Here is a 26,759-nt window from a genome sequence, read left to right as displayed (position 1 = left end):
ATTTCTGTTTAACTTCCTCATTACTGCAAACAATTGTCTACTATAGTACCCTTTGTAGCCTTCCATTTTGAAAGAAAGTTATTTGAATTATCATCACTTTATTTACAATTAAGGCACAAAATCAAACAATACTGTACATTATTGACAGTTAACATACATCAAGAAATAAATATTTATTTTTTTCCAAAAGGCTGTCATCTCTATTAAATTTGGAGTTGATATATTTAAGTTACCAAACATGTTTTATCATATAAAAGTAGCAGTCCTTAATGCCTGAAATTTTAGAGAAAACTTTTGTACTAACATGAAATGTTGCTTTAATTCTTGTGTCTTCTCTAGTTTTATTTATCTTCTGAAGTTTCTACACTAATTTGCACTGACCAAAGAAGTTAACCAACTGCAATCTTGTTTGCTGTCTACCAGTCAACAAGTCTGTGACTGCATATAATGATATTCAGGATTATATAGCAGACATCCCCACCCTATTTATTGCAAACACAATATTGTAAATATTGTTTAAAATAATTTTTGGATTAATGGGTTGATAGGATTGTTTGTTCAAATCCTTTGATCAGGAACACTAATATTAGATATAAAAAGCATTACATATCTAGCTTCTACTGAATGTACTGCTAGCATGTAATACCTGTTGCTGACAGAGCTTATGGAATTACATGCTAAGTGTTTCTTGGACTATGAGGCTATGTCTATACTACAGGGATCCATCAAAAGAAATTCTTCCAGACGAGATCTTCCAAAAACACTTCTCTTGAAAAATCACATCCACATACAAAAACACATATCGAAAGATCAATCCACTCTTTTGATAGAGAGCAGCCACACAGCACCTGCTCTTTTGAAAGAGAGGGCCAGGGATGGAAAAATCCAGTGCCATGAGGATGGTCTTTTCAAAGAAGGGCCTGCAGCGCATCTACCACCCCCCCCTTTTTTTTTTTCTTTTTCAGAAGAATCTTTTGGAAAAAGGCGCTCTTCCTCATCTGGGAGAGGAAGAGGCCTGCAGGAAAAAAGGCTGTGTTATTTCAATTTCAGATCAAAGCAGCACATTTTGCATGTAGACACTCTGCAGGTTTTTTTGAAAAAAGCATGGCTTTTCTGAAAATAACTGGCTAGTGCAGATGCAGCCTGAGAGAATGCCGAATAGGCCAAGTGAGAGGTGCACAGAAAAGGGAGGGGGAGATGAAAAATGGAAAGTGAAAAAGGTGTAGAGCAAACCAGATGGGGGGAAAAACGAAAAACAGACAACAAACTGCTGGTAAACACGGGGGAAAAAATTTCAGACACCACAGGCACAATCAGTGGAATTATCAGAATTTACACCACAGCTGATTATGTCTCAAACAAAAGCAGTGGATCCAAAAGAAGTCAGACAAGTGTTTGAAAATAAGAGATAGGATAGTGAAGTACAGAATAACTTGATTATGAAAAAACCCCCTACAAAATGATAACATTAATTTTTTTTTGTTTTGTTTGGGATAATCAGCAGGTCACAGCACCACTCCACCACTTTTCTGAAAAGAATCACTGAATACAAGTACATCTCAGGAGCCAAAGCACTAAGAAATGGAAGAACCATTGTGCTCACACACACTAGTCAATGACCAGTTAATTCTAATGTATTTACATTAGCAGTCACTGGAAACAGTAATTTAATTCGAAGAAATCAGTTCCTTGAATTTAAAGATTAGCATTCATTCCAATCCAATGTTTTATCAACTGGTGTGCAATTGCTTGACTCGGTGGCACAAAGAAAGAATGCTGGTTTCCTTTAATGAGAACGTCCACAACCTGCAATACATACAGATTTTGTATTGTAAATTTATTTTACAAACACATGGAATGTAACATTTTATGAACTCGGGGATTTCATATCTGGAGTGATCTAGTGGCCTCCATGTATAGTATCATTTCTCTGACAGCCACAATCAGCTGCTTCAGAGGTGCAAGGAACCAGTGGGAAGGCTTTTTAACCTGTAGGGTAGTAAGTGAATTAAGACTAAAGCCTGCAAACTCATTCTTCTTATGCAACTGGATATGCTCTCACTAACCATATAAAATGTCTAATCTTTTTGTGAGGCTGATTGCTAGGGCAGGAATCACCACATAACACTGTTATACTAGCCTGCAAGTTATTTTTCTTTGTGTTGGAACAAACTTTTAGCCTGGGAAGAAAATGTTCTATTTATTTTTCTGATTCAGATCTTTGGGGTGGCAAATAATAATAGAATTTGCTCTCTCATTAAATTCTGGAGGCAGAGTTGCTCCTTGAAAAGCAGGTATTGGTGTTTAGGCTGAGATCCCTAGAAAAGGGCTTATCCATATGCTGTTCGTAATAAATATGCTCAAAACATGGATATGCTATTTAAAATAAAACAAGTTGTTCTAAGAATATACCCAGACTCCATGCCACTGATTTTTCCTTTACTGGGAAACTGACTTGCAACGCCCAACATTTGCTGGTACTCTGCAGACATGTGACACTGTTAAGATCTTGACTTAAATGTCCCATAAGATGCAGAAATTACATGGTGTGTTTATTAGAAGTATTTCTTTAGTTCAATTTTACATTTGCTATAGTTTTTATGAATGTCTCCTTTGACTTTGTATTAAGACCTTCTCTGTATCATTCATCATTTTATACATCTATCATGCCCTTTCTTATTTATTTCTTCTCTGAGCTGAAAAATCCTTCCCAACTCCCCTTACATCAAAATCTTTTTATGCTTCTAATCATTTTCACTGCTTCCCTTTATATCACTTTCTGTTCTTTCTCTTTTCTGGGGGGAGGGGGGGGGGGCGGGACTTGAACATAACTTCCAGTTGAGAGTATATCTTGGATATATACAAATAGCAACATTACAATATGTTTATTTTCTGTTTCAGTATTTCTTCTACCATTGGGGTTGTGGGAGACTGATCACCAATGAAGACTGAGAAGATGTTTTCACTGAATTCTCCACAATGATGCCTGGGTCTTTTACAGGTTGGCCACATTTAATTTAAAACCCAGAAATGTGTACCTGTAGTTAAAATTTCTCCTTCTAATATACATTACCTTCTAATTACAGTCAGATGCACAAAGTACCATCGCCACATAAAACTGTGATTTACATGCTATTTGCATTATTTACATGATATGTGCCCTATTTTAAAATTAGTTTCTGATAGATTCTTTACAATTAATGATAAGATATTGTCACAGAAATCATGGATTCTCCGACTTTCAGAGGCTTCCACGACATTTTGTGCTTCAAGCCTGTACCCTGCAGCTTTCAACTGCCACCGGGGGTGGCAGGGCCCCCAGAGCTGTCAGATGCCCTCATTACTTTTAGTAAAAGTCACAGACTTCAGTAAATTTTTGTGTATTGCCCATGACCTGTCTGACTTTTACTAAAAAATAACTGTGACAAAATCTTAACCTTATTTATAAAACATAAATCTCTTACAACATGTAGAGTCAAACTCAGAACTAGTGTAAGCCTGTGAAATGTCACCGAAAGTTTAAATTAGCCCCATACTCTTTAAATTAGGCCTGTTAAGCGATTACAAAATTAATCTCCATTAATTGTGTGATTAAAAATTAATCAAGATTAATTGAGTGATTAATCAAGCTGTTAATTTATTTTTAAAAGCAATTTAGCCTTCATCACTACAGGACAAAGTTCTGTCTAAATATTAATGACTAAAGTTAGTCAGTTTTGTCTAAATCTCAATGCAAGATCAGGCCCTAAATTTTTTCAGCTTGGTTGCTTCACTGAATTTTATTCCATTATTAACATACAATTAATTAGAAACCCAAATAACTGTAAATAAAGATTAGAGTCTCTTTTCAGACATGAAGAAAATAAACTGATTTTAAGTAAGCTGTGTAATTCTTTAAAAAAATTAAAACTCTAGTCAATACACAGAAGGGAAAGTATGTATTTAAGTCATTTGTAAAATAAGCTGCCTTTTCACTATTTGCATTTCTGATGTTACAAGGGGAACAAATAGTCTAAGATACATTCCACTGTGTAATACAGAAGGGAATCTGAGAATACTGGATTGCTATTATTGGTTTGGATCTCTCTTGCTCTCTAGGATTGCATTTGTTTTTAGTAATAGGTAGCAATCGTTAACTAACTATAAGGTCTAGTCTACACCAGCCCCCCTCCTTTGAAGGGGGCACTAAACAAGCCCGACTGGTGAATAGCAATGAGGTGCTGCTCTGCACATGCAGCACCTCCTTAGCATAATTCTCACTGTGTGAACTTCAAAGGTGCTGACTTCGAAGTGCCAGGAAGTAGTGTAGCCACGAGCACTCTGAAGTATCCAGGCAATTTTCCCTACTCCCCACACTTGTATTTAAACTATCCAGTTCATGCTATTTTCTGCTTTAACTGACAAAAACATACCTGAAGTTATGATTCTAAATAAAAGGGGCCTGATTTTCAAAGGCGTTGAGCAACTGCACCTCCCTTTGGCTTATGTAAAATTTGTGGGAGCTCAACACTTCTCAAAAATCAGGCGACTTTTATTCAATACTTACATACAAGTGTAGGAGTCTAATTTTAGACACAGTTTTGAAAAATGTGAATTTAAATTATTCTCCATTTCCACTGCAAATTTAGACAGAGAAACAAAGTAATGCACAGGAAGACTAGCTTTAGGTCCTAGGTATAGCAGAATTCTATTTTATTGAGCTCAGATAACTAACTTGTCTATTCACTAAACTACAGCAAATTGTCTTGTAAAAATGGACGTTCGGAAAGGATTTCAGTGCCACAGGGATTGATGCAGCATGATTCACTCCTACAGAACTTAGGTACTACACAGGACTGAAACCAGGAAGGCAATTTATAGTCTGAGCTTCTCAATAAACTGGTGTTTATGCAAACTGAAAAGGAGATGAATAAGTGGTTCAAATAACTGGACTACTGCTGTATTATTTAGGCTGACCTGAATGCATACATGTGTTTTCTTCATCTTAATTTCTATCACGACCATATAGGATATAGACAGATGAAGTCTTGTTTTAATACCCTAATAAAACACATAGCTGTCCAACCTATAAATGCTGTACTGATGTAATGAAGAACTCTCCTTCCTTCAGACAATGAAGAATTCCATAATAAAAATAGTCCAGGGATCCGGAAAAAGCAATATGAAGGTGGAAAACAATGAACACATCTTTTCGCTTAACTTACGCTTTTAAGGTTTTAGGAGAAGAAATATGGCCTGCTGCCACCTTCACTGTTGCTTAATATATATTTGTGTTATTTATATGACATGACAGATACAAACGTGCTTTCCTTACAAAAGATAACAAAGACTTTACATCAAGGAGGTTGCAGTTTAAAGTATATATAACCATCTAAATGCTAACTGACAGAAAAGATCGGAGAAAGAATTCAGCAGCAAGAAAAAACTTCATGGAATTTGTTTTATAATTATGTTTAAAATCCCATCCATTGTGTTTTTCATTAGTTTTCTAGTTTTACCCATTTTGACATTGAGCTTGGAGTGTACCAAACAGAAGGCATGCCCATGCACAGTGAATTGTAGAACTAGGGTCTACAACTGTATGAAAAAAAATATGACAAAAATAATTTCTATTTTTCTTTCAAAAATACAACTATGTCTGATTTTTTTTTTAAAGAAAAAGTTAAAAAATTAATGATACTTTCTCTTATCTAGATCCAAGCAAAATTCAAGGAAGAAAATGGAAAGGGACTACACTGATTAACAGGTACCTCCTCAATAGAAACACTGACTGAGTTAATTATGGCAAGCGTGTCTTGTCATGGGCTTGCAGTGGACATGGCATTATCATGCAGTCTTTTATAAGTGGCTACCTTCCTCTGGCTATGTGTAATTTACAATTACAGTGTAATCACCGCATGATGTAGGGCATACTAGCTGAAAAAGAGTGCACCCTTACTGTTCTCTGGAACCGATACAGTCACAGAACAATCAATGAGAGAAAGAAATTAAATTGAACTTCACCTGTTCTCTAGTGAACCAGCGGGCATCCTCTATTTCATTCTTGTCAACTCTAATTTCTGTAGACACTGCAACAGCTAAGCAACCAATCATTAGGGAGGAGGGCATTGGCCATGGTTGACAAGAGACATACTGAACATGGCCAACTTTGACACCACTCTCCTCCTCTACTTCTCTTCGAACAGCATCTTCTATTGTTTCCCCTAATCAAACAGAGCAAAGAATGAGCATCTGATGAAAATTCTCCAAGCAAAGATTACATTCTGTGCTTTGGACTGACTCAAAAGATTTAAAACTGCTTTGAACGACGAACTATAGAGGTCTAGTTCCCAGCTTAGGACACAGCTCTGAAGTGTGAGAAGATAAAACAAAGGCGGACACCAAAGAGACCTTTTACAAAATAAATAAAACAAAATAACTATAAATATATCAGAATTCTTTGCCCACGAAAACTTATGCTCCAAAATATCTGTTAGTCTATAAGGTGCCACAGGACTTCTTGTTGCACTACCATAATGTAATTTTCCTACATAAAGCTACCATTACTCCTTGAAATTGCTATTAAAAATGTACAGAAAACACTTTACCTCAAATTAACTTTGAAACAAGGTAAATAATTTTGTTAACTTTAAGGCTTGCACTACAATAGTTAATCTTAAAACTATAACATTTCACACTAAGTCCTCTGAGGCACGACAATCAATAGTAAAAAGAGGGTGGATATTCAAATATACCCAGACTCCTACGTTACCCCCACTGACACATTCTTCATCTCTTCAAGAAGCCCCGTTTGCACATCACAACACATAAAGACACACAAAACAGATACTAAATTTCTCTAGCTTAAATTGCAATGGAGAACTAAGCCCATCCTCAGGAACATTAATATTTATTCATTGTGGAAATGTATGCACTGGATTAAGTTTCTAATATATTATTTGTACATGAGAAATGGCTGAGATCAGTTAAAGGTTTTATTAATTTTCCTTCCTTCTAGCTTTTTATTTTTGAAAATCTTGGCCTACATAGAGTAAAAGCCCCATTACGTGGCATTCAGAGAACCGGCACATTTGGTTAACCAGCATGCCCAGATGGGGCTGTCGGCCAGGGAATGGTATCTCTCCAGCGCCAGCTGCTGTGGGCCCCATCTGCTGTGGGGCTAGTGTCCTGTCCAGGCATGGGTGCTGCAGGGCAGGTGTCCCAGCCATGCCCAGTTGCCGTGGACCCAGCTGCCCAGCTGGGGTTGAGGGGTGGAGGGAGCAGTTGTCCCAAGCTCAGTGTTTCTAAGGGCCCCAGGGCTCCCGCTGCCACTTTGGCAGTGGTGACAGCTGGAACTTTGGGACCCTTTGAAGTGCCACAGCAGCCCTGTTCCAGTTGTGCGTGGCTGTGAGGGAGTGTGTGTATATGTGGTGGGAAGAGGAGAGGGCAGCTCTGCAGTCTAGGCAGAGCTAACAGTTGACTGCCCTTGGTCCTGCCCCTTCCTCACCACTTTGCCTGAGGACCCAAAGTGGCTGTCAATTCCACTGTTCAGGATTCTAGTATCCTATATACTTCCAGTAAAAGAAAGATTTTTGCCAATCAAAAGGGTGAGTTTTCCAGTATGGCTAAAACATAAACAAACATCACCTTTATTCTGTAAGAGCTCTAGCATAAAGAAATATACCCACTTCTGTCAAACTGAACCATTTGGTATAATAACAAACTACTCAGGAGCGTCTCTCTTTTTTGTCTTGACTGTGCCTCTTGCTACCTTTCTTTTGTGGATAATAACCAATTATTTTCTTCCAGCTTTGTTTCAGATATGCAACTGTCTGAATTAACAAATTAAAACAAAGACACTACAGTTACAGGAGAGAACTCCTAACCCTTTCCTTACATTTTGTGGTCAAAGTAGGTTGGTTAACTGATAGGTTTAACCAGTGAACTGATTAAAAGGAGGTGTAACTAGGGAAAAGATTTTTAAATTAGGGAATGAGATACGCTATCAAAAATAGATTTATTTAAATTAGTCTAAAATATTCAAAATCACAAACGTTCCTTTTAAAAATCAACTGCGATTATGTAAGGTGGGTGGAATATTCATTATAAAACATCTATTAGATAATACACACGTTTAGTTGATCTAATGAGGCTCAAATGTCTGACAATTTTTCCAAAATACAGCTCTATTTAAAATTGGGGAAACCCTTTTGAAAAGCTCCAGGAAATTTAAAGAGTAAGGTGGGACAGAAATACAAAATGAACTGATACCAAAACAATGAAAAAAAAATCTCACCAGGCTCTACAAATCCAGCAAGGCAGGTAAACATGCCAGGAGGAAACCTCTTCTGCCTGCCTAAAAGGCACTGGTTCCCATCTGGATGAAGGACTTGCATTATCACTACAGGATCTGGAATGCACATGAAAGAAATATATTCAGATTTAACTTTTTGGGGGCTCAAAATATAGTAACAACTATAGCAGCCATGAATAATCCTCTGTTCAGTATTGATGATCTAAATACAGATTGAGTACATTTGAGAGCTTAAAACTCTAATTCTGTAAGTGCCCCAAAGTAGGGTGACGATATTTCTCTATGCTGAGCATGGGACGCTGGGAAAAGTGCTCATATTCAACAGAATTTAATGGCAACCAATCAGAACTATGCAGTACAAAAGTTCAAATTAACATCAAGTAGATAAAGCCCCTGCTAAAAAGGAAATACTGCACAGTTTGATTATTTTTAATGTAATTTTTTACCATTAAGGCCTTAGGGGTCACACTGCGGGGGCTGACACTCTCTCTGTGTCCTGTACCAACTCTCTGAAATGGAGGATGCCTTCAGGCGGGCTTAAATATGGGACCATCCCTTTACAAATGGGACATCTGTTCACCATACCCCAAATCATGTATTATTTTATTTCAGGATATGTTTTTACCAAGATCTCTTTTCACCTATTTTTTGTAATATTTGTGGCTAGTTAAGTACCTCAATTAGGCAAGGCTTGATTGCCAGGACATAAATTACCTTAAACTTGATGCAGTTTGTTGAAGTACCCACAGCTTTAGACTAGTGTCATATCCTACAGAAAGCAACAATTTCAGCAGCAGAGATAAGACATCACTCCTTTTCAGTTCCAGATAAGTGGGATGTATTTCCAAATGAAAAACATGATGGACGAGCTGGATATTATTATTATTCTTATGACCTAAATGTTCTCTTTTTCATAAAAAAAATGCCCTTTTATTTCCTTCTCTGGGTTTCTAGTTTTCATTTTCTCTCTTGGATTGTTATCCATTTTCTCCTCTCCTCGCTAGGTGTTTTTCTCTCTTTTCATTTTCAGCCTTTACCCATTTTTATCAGTCACATCTACCTCAAACCATCTGCCAGTCTTCTGTCATCTCTTTTCTATCTTGCAGGTATTTGCTGGAAATTCTTTAAAAATCAACAATCAAAACAATCCTTTTGCAGAGTGAGGGCATGAGTAAATAATGTTGCACAAAAGCATCCGCTCCAGCTCTTACTTGATTTTTACACATGGATTTTCTGATAATATACTAAACTGTAAGGTCCTGCCAACATATGATTTAGAGACTGAAAAAAACCTGTTGGTGACTGCATTGCTGCGGAGGGGAAGTTGTCTTCTAAGTCACTTGATTACTGATTTGTAAATGAGTCTCTGAAGATTTAATTGTTTCTTCTGCATTGCCTTTTAAACAAGTAATCTTAGACCTTGCAACTCTGTAACCTTTGTAAAACCTTGCAACTTTGTAACTCTCAGCATCTTTGCTTTCTAAGTTCAGAAACATACTGTAAGCTTAGTGATTGTTGAGCCTTGCAACTTTTTGGTAACTTCCATCCACTCTGCTTATAACTTGCTCTGAAACGTATTCTCCCCTCAATGTGTATGAGTGGTGACTACTGTGTGTTTGGGGTATCTTTGTGGGCAGGCTTGCAAACCTAGTGAGGAGGGCTTTAAATTAGGTTCATTGGGGGAAGGTGACACAAGCCCTGAGGTAACTGGGGAAGGAGGAGGGAACAATCAAGTGTGTTTCCTGGGTGAAGAGAAGAAAGTGGGCCAATCAGCCCTTCTCTATTATGCTTGTACACTAATGCCAGAAGCCTAGGGAACAAACAGGAAGAATCAGAGGCCCTGGCACAGTCAAAAAAGTATGAGCGGTTGGAATAATGGGGACTTGGTGGGAAGATTCACATAACTGGAACACAGTCATGGAAGGTTATAAACTGTTTAGGAAGGACAGACGGGAGAAAAGGAGGAGGAGTTGGGCTCTATGTGAGGGAGCAGTATGATTGCTCAGAGCTCCAGTATGAGGAAGGAGAAAATCCAGTTGAGTGTCTTTGGGTTAAGCTTAGAGGTGGAAGTAACAGAGGTGATGTTGAAGTTGGTGTCTGCTCTAGACCGTCAGATAAGGGAGATGAGACAGATGAGGTTTTCTTCAGGCAGCTAAGTGAAGCTTCCAAATCACAGGCCCTGGTTCTCATGGGAGACTTTAATCATCTGGACATTTGTTGGGAGACCAATACATCAGCACACGGACAATCCAAGAAGTTTTTGGAGAATGTTGCGGATAACTTCTTGGTACAAGTGCTGAAGGAACTAACCGAGGGCCATGCATAACTTGACCTGCTGCTCACAAACAGGGAAGAACTAGTAGGAGAAATAGAAGTGGGAGGAAACCTGGGCTGCAGCGACCATGAGATCATAGATTTCAGGATCCGGACAAAAGGAAGAAAGGTGAGCAGTAACATGCAGACCCTTGATTTCAGAAGAGCAGACTTTGACTCCCTGAGAGAACGGATGAGCAGGATCCCTTGGGAAACAAAGATGAAGGGGAAAAGAGTTCAAGAGAACTGGCAGTATTTTAAAGAAGTCTTACTGAAGGCACAGGAACAAACCATCCCACTGCATAGTGAGAAATGCAAACATGGTAGGCAACCAGCTTGGCTTAACAGGGAAATCCTTAGGCAGCTTAAACTCAAAAAGGATGCATACAAGAAATGGAAACGTGGACAGCTGACTAACGAGGAGTATAAACATACGGCTGGAGAATGCTGGGCAGTAATAAGAACATAAGAATGGCCATACTGGGTCAGACCAAAGGTCCATCAAGCCCAGCATCCCATCTGCCGATGGTGGCCAATGCCAGGTGCCCCAGAGAAGGAGAACAGAAGACAATGATCAAGTGATTTATCTCCTGCCATCCATCTCCTGCCCTTGTTCTGAAGGCTAGGGCACCATACTTTATCCCTGGCTAATAGCCATTTATGGACCTAACCTGCAAAAATTTATCAAGCTCTTTTTTAAACCCTAATAGAGTCCTGGCCTTCGCAGCCTCCTCGGGCAAGGAGTTCCACAGGTTGACTGTGCGCTGTGTGAAGAAAAATTTCCTTTTATTAGTTTTGAACCTACTACCCATCAATTTCATTTGGTGTCCCCTAGTTCTTGTATTATGGGAAAAGGTAAATAATTTTTCTATATTCACTTGCTCCACACCATTCATGATTTTATATACCTCTATCATATCGCCCCTCAATCGCCTCTTTTCCAAACTGAAAAGTCCCAGTCTCTCTAGCCTCTCCCCATATGGGACCCGTTCCAAACCCCTAATCATCTTAGTCGCCCTTTTCTGAACCTTTTCTAATGCCAATATATCTTTTTTGAGGTGAGGAGACCACATCTGCATGCAGTACTCAAGATGTGGGCGTACCATAGTTTTATATAGGGGAAGTATGATATCTTTTGTCTTATTATCGATCCCTTTTTTAATAATTCCTAACATCCTATTTCCTAATCAGGAAAGTGAAATCACAACTGGAACTTCAGCTGGCAAGGGATGTGAAGAGCAACAAGAAGGGTTTCTACAGGCATGTTAACAATACACGGGTTATCAGAGAAGGTGTGGGGCTGTTACTGGATGAGGGAGGTAACCTAGTGACAGATGATGCAAGAAAAGCTGAAGTACTCAATGCTGTTTTTGCCTCAATCTTCATGGACAAAGTCAACTTCCACATGACAGTCCTAGACTATGCAGTATGGGAAGGTGGAGGGCAGCCATCTGTGAGGAAGGAACAAGTTCTGAGCTATCTAGAAAAACTAGATGTACACAAATCCACGGGTCTGGATTTAATGCACCTAAGAGTACTGAGGGAATTGGCAGAGTTCGTTGCTGAACCTTTGGCCATTATCTTTGAAGACTCTTGGAGATGGGGAGAGATACCGGATGACTGGAAAAAGGCAAATGTAGTGCCCGTCTTTAAAAAAGGAAAGGACAATCCAGGGAACTATAGACTGGTCAGCCTTACCTCAATCCCTGGGAAAATAATGGAGGGAATCCTCAAGGAATCCATTTTGGAGCACTTGGAAGAGGGGAAAGTGATCAAAAGTAGCCAACATGGATTCACGAGGGGCAAGTCCTGCCTGACCAATCTGATGAGCTTCTATGATGAAGTAACAAGCTCTGTGGACCTGGGGAAGTCAGTGAATGTCATATACTTTGACTTCAGCAAAGCTTTTGATATGGTCTCCTACAACATTCTTGTCCATAAGTTAAGGAAATATGGATTGGATCCTTGGACTATAAGATGGATAGAAAGCTGGCTTGATGGTCAGGCCCAATGGGTAGTGGTCAGTGGCTCAATATCTGGATGGCGGTCGGTTTCAAGCGGAGGGCTGCAAGGCTCGGTTCTGGGGCCGGTATTATTCAACATCTTTATTAATGACCTGGGTAAGGGACTGGACTGCACCCTCAGCAAGTTTGCAGATGACACAAAACTAGGGGGAGAGGTAGATAAGGTGGAGGGTAGAGAGAGAATCCAGAGTGATCTGGATAAATTGGAGGACTGGGACAAAAGAAATCTGATGCGGTTTAACAATGAGAAGCGTAGAGTCCTGCACCTGGGCTGGAAGAATCCCAAGCATTGTTATGGGGGGGGACCAACTGACTCAGCACCAGCATGACGGAAAGGGACCTAGAGGTTATGGTGGATGAAAGGCTGGATACGAGTAAACAGTGTGCCCTTGTAGCCAAGAAGGCTAACGGCATACTAGGGTGCATTAGGAGGAGGATTTTGAGCAGATCTAGAGAAGTAGTTATTACCCTCTATTCGGCACTGGTGAGGCCACATCTGGAATACTGTGTCCAGTTTTGGGCCCCCCAGGATAAAAAGGGTGTGGATTTGCTGGAGCAGGTTCAGTGGAGGGCAACAAAAATGATTAAGGGGCGGGAGCACAAGACCTATGAGGACAGGCTGAGGGATTTGGGCTTGTTTAGTTTACAGAAGAGAAGACTTATGGGTTATTTAATAGCAGTCTTCAACTTACTGAAGGGGAGCTCTAAAGAGGAGGGTGAGAAACTGTTCTCAATGGTGACAGATGGCAGAACAAGGAATAATGGTCTGAAGTTAAAGAGCAAGAGGTGTAGGTTAGATATTAGGAAAAACTACTTCACCAGGAGGGTGGTGAAGCACTGGAATGCATTGCCTAGAGAGGTGGTGGATTCTCCATCCCTCGAGGTTTTTAAGTCCCAGTTTGACAAGGTCCTGGCTGGGATGATTCAGTGGGGGTTGATCCTGCTTGAAGCAGGGGGCTGGAATAGATGACCTCCTGAGGTCCCTTCCAGCCCTGTGATTCTGTGGGTTAGAAACTGCAAGGCTGAACACCTGAGTAATCAAATTGCAGGGCTGAGCACCTGGAGATGAATCATCACCCAATCAAGGCTGAAAGGGGACTGCTGGTCTACTGGGTCAAGGGAAGTCTGGGCATGCTCCTTGATGATGAATGGGAGTGTGGGGGTGTGTGCAGAGGCAATAAAAGGCGAGTGCCTGTAACAGTAGGCCTCTTTGCTCCTCTTGCCTTCCTGCAGACAATTTCTTTCCTGATTAGCTTTCTGGCCATGATCAGCACACAGACCCTCCAGGACCAACATGCCTTGGCTCCTTCTGCAACTTATACACTGTGTAAGTGTGTGAATGAATGGGGTGGGGGGGAGAAGGCAGGGTTTGTTTGTGTGTAAGAGATAGCTGGTTCCTTGTACAGTTTAAATCTTTAGTGACAGCTCTGTCCTCTTTAGTTAGCCATACAGTGCATGGAGTGGTGTATTAATTCCTCAATCAATAAATCCTTCTGAGTGTACCCTGGGTGGTGTCTCTAGTGTAAATTAAAGTAACAAACAAATAGTATTTTCATTTCACTTCATATGCACTTGTAGATTTTTTTAAATTAAGTATCTGCACTCAAAACAAAACAATGTAAAACTCTGGCACCTACAAATCCACTCAGCCCTACATTTTGTTCAAGCAACTGCTAGGATTAAAAAGTCTGTTTACAGCAGATAATGCTGCCCACTTCTTATTTACAATGTCACCAGAAAGTGAGACGAGGCATTCATGAAACTTTTATAGCTGGCACTGCATATCCATGTGACAGATATGCTAAAGATTCATATGACCCTTCATGCTTCAGCCTTTGTTCCAGAGGATTTGCTTCCATGCAAAAGCAAAAGGTATTAATTAAATCTGTAACTGAACTTGAGGGAGAACTGCATGTCTCCAGCAATGTTTCACCCACATTCTGCCATATATTTCATGTTATAGGAGTCTTGAGTGATGACTCAGCTACAGCACTTGACCCAAGGTTCCAGGAGCTGAGGTGCCTTCCAAAATCAGAGAGAGACAAGGTGTGGCGCATGCTTTCAGCAGTCTTAAAAGAGCAACCGTCTGAAGAGAAATTACAGGATTCAAACCACCAAAAAAGAAAATTAACCTTTTGCTAGTGTCATTAGACTCAGATGATGAAAATGAACACTCTCTGCTCTGGATTGTTATTAACAGAACCTGTCATCTGTACGTATTCCTGTTCTCTGGAGCGATGGTTGAAGCATGAAGAGACATTTACTCTTGAGCATCCTGGCATGTAAATATCTTGCAGTGGTGGCTACCGCACCTGCTCTCACTTTCATGTGACATTGTAAACAAAAGACAGGAAGCAGCATCGCCTGCAAATGTAAGCAAACCTATTTGTCTGAGTGACTGACTGAACAAGAAACAGGACTAAGTAGATTTGCAGACTATGAAATTGTGTTTTTGAATGTAGTTATTTTCTGTACGTAATTCTATATTTATTTGTTCAACTTTCATGATAGAGATTGCACTGCAGGTTGAACCTCTCTTATCTGGAGCTCTCTCATCCAGCAACATCTATAATCCTGTATGATTTTTATTTAACCAGATGACCAGCTTCCTTGTGGTCTCACCAAGTTTGTTTACAAACACCAACCCTAACTCTCAGTGTCTAGTGTTGCTATTTAGCTGTAATTTACCCCTACATGTCTAAGAGCCCAGGAAGCAGTGGAAGTGTTGGTAATGATGCTAGACAATATTGACCTCCTGTGGTCCAGCAAATTGTCTTGTTTGCCACCAGTCAGGTCCCAAGGGCAGGCTAGAGATGTTCAACCAGTACACTATTTGTATTACATTAACTGAAAAAAAATTTTTTTTACAATGCTAATATCTTAAATATGAAGTAGCACTGCACATTTCATATTCTGTGTTGTAATTTAAATCCCTACATTTGAAAATACAGGGAAAAAAAACTATTCTATTATTTAACAGTTTGATCAACAGTTTCATAATCAGTCTGGAACTACATGTTGAGCTGGGTCTGGGTCCTAGGTCTGGTTCTTGTCAATATCTTCATAAATGACTGAGATAACAGCACAGAAAATATAGTGTGTGTGCATGAGACTAAGGTGGAAAAGGTTGCAAGCACTACAAAGGACAAACTTGTAATAAGAAATGGTCTGAAACAAAAAAAAGATGAAATTCAATAAGAATTAGTGCAATGTACTAGTCTTAAGAAAGAATGTGCTGCCCAGGACTAGTAGAGAAATCAGCTGCACAAAAAGCAATTGGTAAATGACCACCAAAGAATTTTGAGATTATAGCGGATAAACTAAATGAGCCAAAATATAATATCGTTGCAAAAAAGTGAACATCATTCTGGAGTACCATTCTGGCCATTACGCCATGGGAAAGATGTGGACAAACTGAAGAAAGTCCAGAGGAGAAAAATAAGTCTAGAAACCATGACCTATAAGGAAATACTAAAAATACTGAGGTTGTCTAACCTAGAGAAGAGATGATTGAGGAGGGCACATACATCTCAAGTAGGTAAAAGAATGCTATAAAGAGGAAGGTGATAAATTGGTCACCAAATCCACTCTGGGCAGGACAAGATGTACGGATCTGAATTCCAATAAGGAAGATTTAAGTTAGATATTAGGAAAAATTTCCTAATTGCAAAGATAAATTAAGCATGGGAAAAATTAACTAAGGAGCTTATGGAATCTGTTTTTGAAGGTTTTTAAGAACAGCTTAGATAAACAACTATAGAGGATGAATGCTCTAGATCAGTGATTCCAACCTTTTCACTAGCACAGATCCCCCCAAATTGTTCATGGACCCCCAAGCATCCTTTCCAACCATGTGCAGACTCCCATCAAAACCAATTCTAGCCACTATGTACATCTTCATTAAATGAAAAGGGAAACCACAACACAGATCTTCAGACACAGCATATTAAACAAATGAAATGGAGTCCTATTATCTGCACTGCAGGGTGCTGGCAGCTGCCCCTGCTGTGCTGCATGTGAGAGAGCCAAAGGGAGCCAAGCAGCTGGGGAAGGTAAGTGATTCTGGGTTGCCCCGGGGGTGGAATTTAAGCCTGGAGATGGGGGTGGTGGCAATTTAATACCCTGCATGTGGTGGGGGCTGCCTTGGGTCCTGTGTGGGGAGTGGCTGGGACCCGTGCAGGGGGGGCCAGTGTGGACCCTGCTGGAACAGGGTGGTTAACCCATAGGGGTGGGGAGCTTGGGCCCCTGTGGGGAGGGGGCCAGCAGCTCAGGCTCCAAGCAGGGCAGTTTGGTGCCTGCTGGGGGGAGGGGGAACAACTAAACCGCTGGGGAGAGGCTTGGGCCAGGCATGGGGTGGGGGAATGGCTAATCATAGGAGGGGGCGACAGATCAGGCCCCATGCATGACTGTTTGGGCCCCCTGGGGGGCAGTTAAGCCACCAGAGGTCTGCTTGGGTCCCACAGGGGGCAGATAAGCCATTGGGGGGGGGGGCGTGGCTCAGAGCTTGAGTTCTGCCACCGTTTTTTCCCTGGGAAAAAAAGCACTGCCCTCACAGGCCCCAGGATGGGAATTACTGGTCTAGATGGGAGGGGACCACACACAAGTAAAAAGCAAAAAAATACCCCCAAAATCAACAAAAATAAACCCTCACTGACCTAGCCACCAAGTGAGAAGAAACAAAACCCCTCACAGACCTGGGTCCCAACAGAAATGAGAAAAATATAAAAAGACCTCATACAGAACTCAGGGCACCATGGGTCCACTTGCAGTCTAGCCCCACTGGGGGCGCCAAGGTTTGGGGCTTTCACCCAGCAGCAAGAAGAGCCAATGCTTGTGCTCCAGCCCCCTGGAGAGCATCAGGACTTTGAGACTTGCCACAGGGCTGGAGTGCAATTGCTGGCTTGCCCACAGGGGGAAACACTGCAGGCTGGATCAAAGAAAGCTAGGAGCTAAATCCAGCCTGCAGGATGTAGGTCCTCCCTACACCCTTGGGTCCAGTTATTACTTAATTCTGCTTCAGTGCAGAGGATTGGACTAGACAGTCTTTCAAGGTTCTTTTTGATTCTATACTTCTGATTCTGTGATACAAGCCAGTTTTCATCAGACAATTCGTTGTTTTTATGATATTCTTACCAACTCTTGGATATGATGTATTGTGAACACCTTGGAGACTGGGACAATCTTCTTTTAAGCAAGTCTTCTTGTAGCCTCCTTCTTCGATCTTGGTTGCACTGCCACACGTTGGGCAAAACTGGTATCGGTTATGCCATGCTAGAATAGATCTGGCCTGGGCTACTACACCTTTAAAAGAATGCACCACAATGGCAGAATCATACAATCAAATTACTCTCCTAAACTTTTAGAATATATAGCACAAGAAAATTCTTGTAATACAAGATGATAATCACGTTAGGACCACATTTTAACATGTTGTCTCAATAATGTTACAATGTTCAAATCCCACATCTATATGTTCCTTTTTGGTTAGCTTGAGACCTGCATTATCCTAAATATCGTGCAGTCATTTAAACTAGTGCAGAACATAAGTTATAGGGTATACGTACCTGAGTTCTGCCTCCCATGGTGCCTAGCTGGCTCCCACTTTAGGTTTCCAGCTTGCAGTACTCATCTCTTTTAGAGGGAGACACATATCTCTCTCCTTCCTGACAGCGGTATCAAGGATGCACAGTTCTCTGCATTGCACTGCAATATCCCTAAGCAAGCCAATCTGCCTAAAGGCCAGTGCCTGTGCTATGCTCTCTCTTCAAGTGCTATGAACAGTGTTATTTATTGTCCAAGGTTATAAGACATTTTAAAGAAGCCCGTTGATTCTTAAGGTAAAACCAGTATGGAGAAAAGAGAGAAAATACTAAACATCAGTTTTATGGGGCCCTAGAAGGCCAGACTTTCCAATCCTTCTGCAAGGGTTAGGGCCCATCTTGGACAGAAGTTCCTATCTGTTTGATGGTTCAGAAACATGACTTGTTTGTTAGTTTCTAGACATCCAGTCTGCCCCAGTATATGAAAGCCTTCCCAGGAGGTAGTATTTCTCTGTGGCTGTTTATAATTAACATTAACCTTAATCATCCTCCACTGTTTAGTTCCTGATGGTGTATTGGTAACCCTCTCCACTTAAAGGTAAATAAAATCCCTTAAACACAGTGTTACATACACTTACCACAATGCATTCCCCACACATATAGCATACAGTTGCAATATTGTCTTTCACTGGTGTACATTAATTTTTGAACAAGTAGTGGTAGCTAGTACAAAAATCAGGTTACAGATTTCTATTTAAGCCTCATGGAACAACAAAATGTGCCTGTACTAATCTGCTGTCTTTTTAATTTGGTCCTTCTATAACAAACTTTGCACCTTTTATGTGAGGCTCTCAATGCGTACTTTAAACAAAACTCTCCTGTGTGGAAGATATTATATATATTATTACACCTTACGTTGGCTTCTACTGAGGCACACAAACTGGGCAGAGATTTGCTGAAGATCATACAACTAACCACTAGGCTAGCAGCCAATAGAGGAGCCTTTCCACGGCCTTGCTCCAACTTTTCATCGCCTCTTTTCTGATTGAACAATTGCTAAAATTTATGTTTTGGATACCTTACCAGCTTCTTTTTCAGGCAGTTGCAGCAGTGCAGGCATTGGAGGATGAAGAAAATAACAATCTTCATGCTTCTGTTTAAACTGTTCAGCAACGGTGGCATCTATGTTGATGGCAAACCAAGCAACCAGTCCATCATCTTCATCTTCCTTCATAACTCCACCATTCAGAGTAGCTAACTGAAGTTCTACTCCAAGAAAAATCAAGGTGACTTGTTCAACCTGACTCATGTATTCTTTTACATCCTTGTGGCACAGTCTGCAAAGCCTGACTTTAGGCTGCTGAGAACCATCTTCCCCTCCACGCAAAGTGACCAAAGGGCTTAAACTTGAGAAAAGAATGTATACAGTGGCTGGATGGTTTTGTTTTCTGTTTAACCATTTAGAATCTGTTCTTTTATCACTCCTTCTATCCAGAAGTGTCCTGCTAAAATAATTTTCATATTCGCTTATATAATTTGGCAGGAAAAAAGGCTTCTGCCCGCCTTTGACATTTGCTAGTAAATTAGCTATATGCTTATACCCCCAAAATTTAGCAACGTCCAGTGCAGTCTGGCTTGATTTATTGACAATGGACCTGTCACACCTATAAATAGAAAAGAAAAAATGGTTACCAAAGTGACTATGATTCTGTAATAGTCTTGCTGGAGCATATTTTCACTATGGCCATTTCTACACAGGCTAATACACAGAGCGAAAGATGCTACTGAGGTGTGGATGAAAATTCCCCATGCCTCATTAGCATAACATCATGTGATTTGGAATCTGGAAGACTGTTCTTCTGGACTCCAAATTGCTGTGTAGAAGCGCGGCCCCAGGGGGGCTTCCAGAAGGAAGTCCTTCCGGAGGCCCCTTCTTCCCGAAAATTTTTGGGGAAATCACATGATGTTATACTAATGAGACACAGGGAATTTGCATCTGTGCCTCATTAGCATCTTTCACTCCATGTATTAGCATGCCACTTCCAAAGGAGTGGCTTGTGTAAAAACGGCCTGTGAGACATCCCTTCCACCACCGATATCTGAGGACCTTCAAAAATCATCACAAGTGGGGTCATGTATGTACTGTTTCAAAGCACTAAACATTTAGAAACGTGATGGCAAAATGACCAGATGGTCCTAACATACTCACTTCCTCCCATTAAATCCAAGTGTTACTGTCTTAGATTCCACAGCCAGAAGGGAATACTGTGATCATCTAGTCTGACCTCCTGCTTAACAGACAGAGAACTTCTTCAAAATAACCCCTATCATATACCTAAAGAAAAACATTCAAATATGATTTTAAAATTGTCAGGACAAAGAATCCACCATGTTCCATGATAAGTTAATTGCCCTCATTGTTAAAAGGTATACCTTATTTCCTGTTTGAATTTATCTAGCCTCTGGATTGTTACATTTTTCTTTGCTAGATTAAAGAGCCCATTATGAAATATAAGTAGGTATGAAATATGAGTAGGTACTCAGACAGTAATCGGGTCACCCTGTAATATTCTGTTAAGCTGAACAGACTGTGCTCCCTGAGGCTATGAAGGGCAAGATTTTCTAATCCTTTAAATCACTCTTGTGGCACTTGGCAGGTGCACTCACTCTGCTTCATTCTTCTTCTCTGCAGCTCCTGCCACTGTGAGGAGCATGGAGGGAACTGACCACTGCTGCTGCTGCTATCCTGCACCAGGTCCCTTTGTAATCCTCAAGCCTGGGCCCTCAGGGTCAGGGGTGTGATGGAGGGGAGGGCTTGAGTAATGGGAATAGACATTGCCCCTCTTGCCCTGCCCAGCTCACCAGTATTCCCGGGTTGGATTGTGCAACTGCTCCAGCTAGGGATGGCCTACAGGCTGGAGGAATTTAATACCCCTAATTTAAGTCTTTTCCAGAATCCCTGCTCTCAATGTTACAGTCCCAAATTGTGGAAATATGATTTGCATTCTTAGTAACTTAATGGGATCTTGTATTTGACTATATTAGAAACCACACTTTCTGCCCAGCTTATCAATCAATCCAGGTCACTTAGTATTCGTGAACTTGCTTGTTATTCTCTGTCTCAAAGACGGAAATCTTCAGACTCAAAGGCAGGTGTGAGGTTTCTCATCATAAAGCACACACGTCCTTCCCAAGGATTTCCACTGCCAAAGGGAACCCAGTAGTAGCAGAAGGCCACAGCACTAGTTCATTTTGCAGTACATGACAGGCAAAGAGGGTACAGTAAGTTGTGGACAGATCACTATTGAGTTTGGCCAATCTGTGCCTGCTGAAATGGCCCCTTGGGATTGTGGTTAGCCTTGGGGAAATTACAGGAACCATCAGATGACTGGCTCCAGGGCTGGGTGAGCAAATATGTGACAAAGTCAACTGTGCTTCCCTCTACTCTGAGACAAACACACCTTAGGTGCATTAAAAAAATCTGTCCATTACTCAGGCTTTAGTTTTATACTTCATCCTATTCCAGCCCAGCTTTTGTTGTAGTTACAACAGTATGCCTGAGGTGCTTACACAAGAGCTTTGAGGCAATCTTTAGGTTTCTTCAGTGCCTAGAATGTTAGCTGATATATCTAACACTATGGTGTTTGACTTCTAGACAGGTAGTACAACATTTACAGTAGTCAGACTTAATATTGGTTTGGTAGGCTGATATGGTAGTAAGATATCAAGTGGTCTTTTTCTTTCTTGTGAAGCCATACTTATAAAAGAAGTAAGGCAGTGGTGCAATGAGGAAAGTGTGAACCAACGGAAAAATAAGTGCCAAATGACACAATGAAGAAATTTAGCACCAAGCACATTAAGATCCTCAGTCAAAAGTCTGACATAGTAGTGTCCTAACTCAGTTGCCAGTCAGAACAGTACTAGCACTGAAGAACTAAGAAATACAAGTGAAAGGAAATGAAGTACCAGTCAACAACTGTGCCAAGAAAAGTACTGACAGAAAACTATTTGCACTACACTACAGAAGCAGATACTGGAATACAGTTAAGGCTTTTGAGGAAAAAAAATAACTGGAACATTCAGATTCATTCACTTTTCAATATTCTACTTATACATGCAAGGGGAGATGTGTAATGGCCAATTCAGGACATGGCTCATGCTCTATTCTGTTACTGCCACTCTCAAGAACGAAAATAACCTTAAAAGATAGAAGAGCCCCAGCAATTTTGCATGAGGTGAATGAGACTCCAGCACAAAAGATAATTTCATAAAAGAAAAAAAGCATTCATATACGGTGCTCATTCAGATATAGATATCAAAGAGACTGAAAAGTCCTAATTAGAGCCTAAGTAAAAAACCTAACTTTCTTACCCTTTTTCAAGAAGAATCTTCACAATCTCGAAATGGCCGTTTCTGGCAGCATACATTAAGGCTGTCCAACCATTCTCAGCAGCTTCATTGATAAGGGATGGAGACTGATTGCACAATGCTGTCAAGCTGATCTTATCACCAGTAGCAGCAAAACTGTGCAGCTGAGAAATCATTTGCTGTTTGGGGCTCCTTTCAGTGTTTATCATGTTCAGCTATGTTTAAAAAAAAGTGTTAAATAGGCCTGAAGACACTTCTGAAAGAAATTTGGATTTTATATTGTTTTAAAAAAAACACACAGAAAAAATACAAACTTATAGAATGATGGAACTCTGCCAGAATTATGATTATGAAACAAAGATACAACCATAAAATATGAGTAATGTGAAATTTAAGAAATCCAACTAAACTCAAGGTTTATTAATGACACACAATACACACTGGAAAATATAATTTAAACTGAACACACAAAATAATGGGGCCCAAGTTAGCCATTACCATGGAAGAAAGATCTTGGAGTCTTGTGGGTAATTCTTTGAAAACAATGGTTAAATATGCAGAAGCAGTCAAAAAAGCTAACAGAATGCTAAGAACCTTTACAAAATAAAATCAAGTAAATATAATTGCCACTATATGAATCTATAGCACACTCACACTTTGAATACTCCATGCAGTTCTCCTTGTCCCATTTCAAAAAACATACATTGGTGCTGGAAAAAATCCACAGAAGAGCAAAGAAAAATGGTCTGTGGTATCTTACACACTACATGGGCAATTTCCCCACCTTTGCTATTCACAGGAATGGCATGCACACTGCTCAACATAATTTGCTTTTTCTACTGGCCTTATTAGTGATAGGTGACCCCTACCCCTTTCTCCCTCCTTCCTTTCACTCCCACTTGCCCCCAAGTCTACTCCAAATCTGAAGAAGTGTGTCTGCCCCAGGAAAGCACATTACTTAGTCTTTAAGTTTCTACAGGACTGATTGTTATTTTTGGACTTCATAATGTTCTCTAGCAGTGAAGTCGACAGTGACTCAGTTGCATGAAGAATAAACTCAGAGGGGTAGCCATGGTAGTCCGTAACTTAACAAATAACAATCTTCCTCCTTACCTAATTTCAAAGATGGTTAGGGATACAATTTCTTACTATAGAGAGCAACAAGAAGTCCTGTGGCACCTTATAGACTAACAGATATTTTGGAGCATAAGCTTGCATGGGCAAAGACCCGCTTTGTCAGATGCATGACGAAGCTGGTCTTTGCCCATGAAAGTTTATGCTCCAAAATATCTGTCAGCCTATAAGGTGCCACAGGACTTCTTGTTGTTCTCGAAGATACAGACAAACATGGCTACCTCTCTGAAACTTCTTACTATAGGTGTCCCGACAACTGACTGCTGGGACTAGACAACAGGGGAGGGGACCGTAGATCACTTCATAAAACTGCCCTGTTCTACTCATTCCCTTTGAAGCATCTGGCACCTGCTATGAGAATATGAGTCTAGATGGACCACAGCTCTGACTCAGTATGGCAATTAAGTTCTTGTGAAATTGTCATCACCAGCAGCCTGTGGGTTCCACATTGTGCCACTTGCCCAGCACACGCACATGCTGGCACTCAAGACTTTCTCGATATCAAAACTCATATGTCAAAAATATCCTCTCTTTCACATTTTCCTCCAAGAAAAAACATCAACTTTAGCAGGGGACTTGAAGATACAGCGAACTGGTAATGAACTGAAAGTAAACACTGTTGATTAAATAACAGACCTTCAGATGTTTCTTGACTGTCCTGGAAGCTGAAATGGGAGAGTGCTGAAGAGCCCTGCCACGAGTGACACTCTTGTTGAGTGAGGTTGGGAGCAATGCTCCCTCTAATTTTTCCACCCATGAGTAGAATAAATGGTATGTGCACCAAATCATAGCAGATGTGCACCACCAATAGAAATACATGCTGCTGGTTGTGGGCACTCTGCGAATCAGCTGGGCAGCATTTGAATTTCTCCTGTGTGGCTGGAGAACCAGTGATGGACTTGGTGAACACATGGCATAGCCAAAGGGGTAGGCCCAGGCATCCAGGGCTGTGACATCTCTGCTGGTGGGGGAAGCAGGCCTGGCTGGAATGGAGGGCATAACCCAGGAGCCATGTAGCGGCAGCACAAGGACCTAGAAACCCACATGCACAAATTTCCAGGGATGGAACCATTTCATTCAGAAGTAGCCTCCTTTAATTAAGTCATCAATAAGGCACAGGAACAGGTCATTTTCAAAGCCTCTGCAATCACTACTTCACTCTGAACATGCACAACTTTCAAAGCGGTAACAGGTAATCTGGCAAATCTCACCAGTACTACACGTTTCATGTTTTACAGCTCCAAGGCAAAAAAAAAAATAAAGGTTTCCACCTCAGATTTACCAACAAGGAATCTAGATTTGCTACCTGTTAAACAAGAATTAAAAAGATCAGAATTGTGGGTGGTTGCTGGTAGTTTTTCTAAAGAAATACTTTAATTACCATGTTCAAAGGCCACAGAGGCAACATTCTTCAGGTTACCAACTGTGAAAATAATAAGAACATAACATAAGAACATAAGAATGGCCATACTGGGTCAGACCAAAGGTCCATCAAGCCCAGCATCCCATCTGCCGACGGTGGCCAATGCCAGGTGCCCCAGAGAAGGAGAACAGAAGACAATGATCAAGTGATTTATCTCCTGCCATCCATCTCCTGCCCTTGTTATGAAGGCTGGGGCACCATACTTTATCCCTGGCTAATAGCCATTTATGGACCTAACCTGCAAAAATTTATCAAGCTCTTTTTTAAACCCTAATAGAGTCCTGGCCTTCACAGCCTCCTCGGGCAAGGAGTTCCACAGGTTGACTGTGCGCTGTGTGAAGAAAAATTTCCTTTTATTAGTTTTGAACCTACTACCCATCAATTTCATTTGGTGTCCCCTAGTTCTTGTATTATGGGAAAAGGTAAATAATTTTTCTATATTCACTTTCTCCACACCATTTATGATTTTATATACCTCTATCATATCGCCCCTCAATCGCCTCTTTTCCAAACTGAAAAGTCCCAGTCTCTCTAGCCTCTCCCCATATGGGACCCTTTCCAAGCCCCTAATCATCTTAGTCGCCCTTTTCTGAACCTTTTCTAATGCCAATATATCTTTTTTGAGGTGAGGAGACCACATCTGCACGCAGTACTCGAGATGTGGGCGTACCATAGTTTTATATAGGGGAAGTATGATATCTTTTGTCTTATTATCGATCCCTTTTTTAATAATTCCTAACATCCTATTTGCCTTACTAACTGCCGCTGCACACTGCGTGGATGTCTTCAGAGAACTATCCACTATAACTCCAAGATCCCTTTCCTGATCTGTCGTAGCTAAATTTGACCCCATCATGTAGTGGAATGAATGTAATGTAATGGAATAAAATAACCTACCCTGCACCTAAGTTTAACAAAGCGGGGCTCTTACTAACTTCATTTTGCTACCCTGCCGCCCAATATGAAAAAGGAACAATCCCAAAAGGATTACACTTGATACAGGCTTCCTAGGCAAGTCCGATAAACACATTTCAAACGCACCGAAGACGGAAATACTGCCGGAGCGCCTCTGTCAGAACCTGTGAGTAACAATCAACCTCCGTGGCGTATTAAAAATATCTCTGGGCACCTTTCTGCAGCAGCCGGGCTGCCGCTGGGCAGCGGCGAGGGTGATAACCGCTGGGACACCGGCAGGCTGCGAGCCTACAGGAGCCTGGGGAAGGAGCGCTGCCCCCACTCCCCCAACTGGCGGCGCGCCGGGTCGCAGGAAGGCGGGGCTGGACGCCCCCGGACCTCGGAGGCTGAGACAGGAGACGCGGCGCGGCCCCAGCGCATGGGGAAGGTGGGGAGCTGCGCCGGACTTCGGACGAAGAAGTTAAGAGGCCGCGGCCTGGGAACCTGTCGGAGATGGATGAGGCCCGGGGCGGCGGCGGCGGCGGCGCTCCAGTCGTGGAGAGCACATGACAGCCCCAGTCACAGCCGGAAGAGAAACACGACTCACTACCCGCTTCCGGTCGGCTGGAGCGGAAGAACAACACAACTCCGGCGACATACTTCCCCCCCCCCCGCACTGCATCCTGGGAGCTGTAGTTGGTGTTGCGTCTGGTTGGTGCGCTCCGGACTGGCCCCGCCCTCCCGCGCTTCTTACTGGACAGCCCCGCCCC

General features: G+C 41.3%; 1 protein-coding gene across 2 annotated transcripts; it reads right to left on the bottom strand.

The window, feature by feature from the left end:
* Window positions 1-26,558, bottom strand: NUDT12 (nudix hydrolase 12). 2 transcript variants are annotated; one of them, XM_074995266.1, is made up of 7 exons: window positions 26,137-26,558; window positions 22,542-22,753; window positions 19,254-19,834; window positions 17,764-17,931; window positions 8,276-8,389; window positions 6,004-6,203; window positions 1-1,806 (listed from the first exon to the last, which is right to left on the bottom strand). In XM_074995266.1, the coding sequence occupies exons 2-7, from the start codon at window positions 22,745-22,747 to the stop codon at window positions 1,696-1,698; spliced, it is 1,380 nt and encodes a 459-aa protein (XP_074851367.1). In that variant the 5' UTR covers window positions 22,748-22,753; window positions 26,137-26,558; the 3' UTR covers window positions 1-1,695. The 2 variants fall into 2 exon arrangements, with proteins under 2 accessions (XP_074851367.1, XP_074851368.1); XM_074995267.1 differs by having other exon boundaries at window positions 26,225-26,558.
* Window positions 26,559-26,759: the final 201 nt, after the last annotated feature.

This window comes from Carettochelys insculpta, chromosome 5 (assembly GCF_033958435.1).
Source record: "Carettochelys insculpta isolate YL-2023 chromosome 5, ASM3395843v1, whole genome shotgun sequence".
NCBI lineage: Eukaryota > Metazoa > Chordata > Testudines > Carettochelyidae > Carettochelys > Carettochelys insculpta.
This window is presented reverse-complemented; position numbering and strand designations above follow the sequence as displayed.

Excerpts from the sequence above, each read along its gene's own strand:
- NUDT12 (XM_074995266.1), bottom strand. The coding sequence starts at position 22,747 with ATGATAAACACTGAAAGGAGCCCCAAACAGCAAATGATTTCTCAGCTG. Across the intron at positions 19,835-22,541 it reads AAGATTCTTCTTGAAAAAGG|GTGTGACAGGTCCATTGTCA; the intron begins GTAAGAAAGTTA and ends TTCTATTTATAG. Across the intron at positions 6,204-8,275 it reads TGCTGGATTTGTAGAGCCTG|GGGAAACAATAGAAGATGCT; the intron begins GTGAGATTTTTT and ends CTGTTTGATTAG.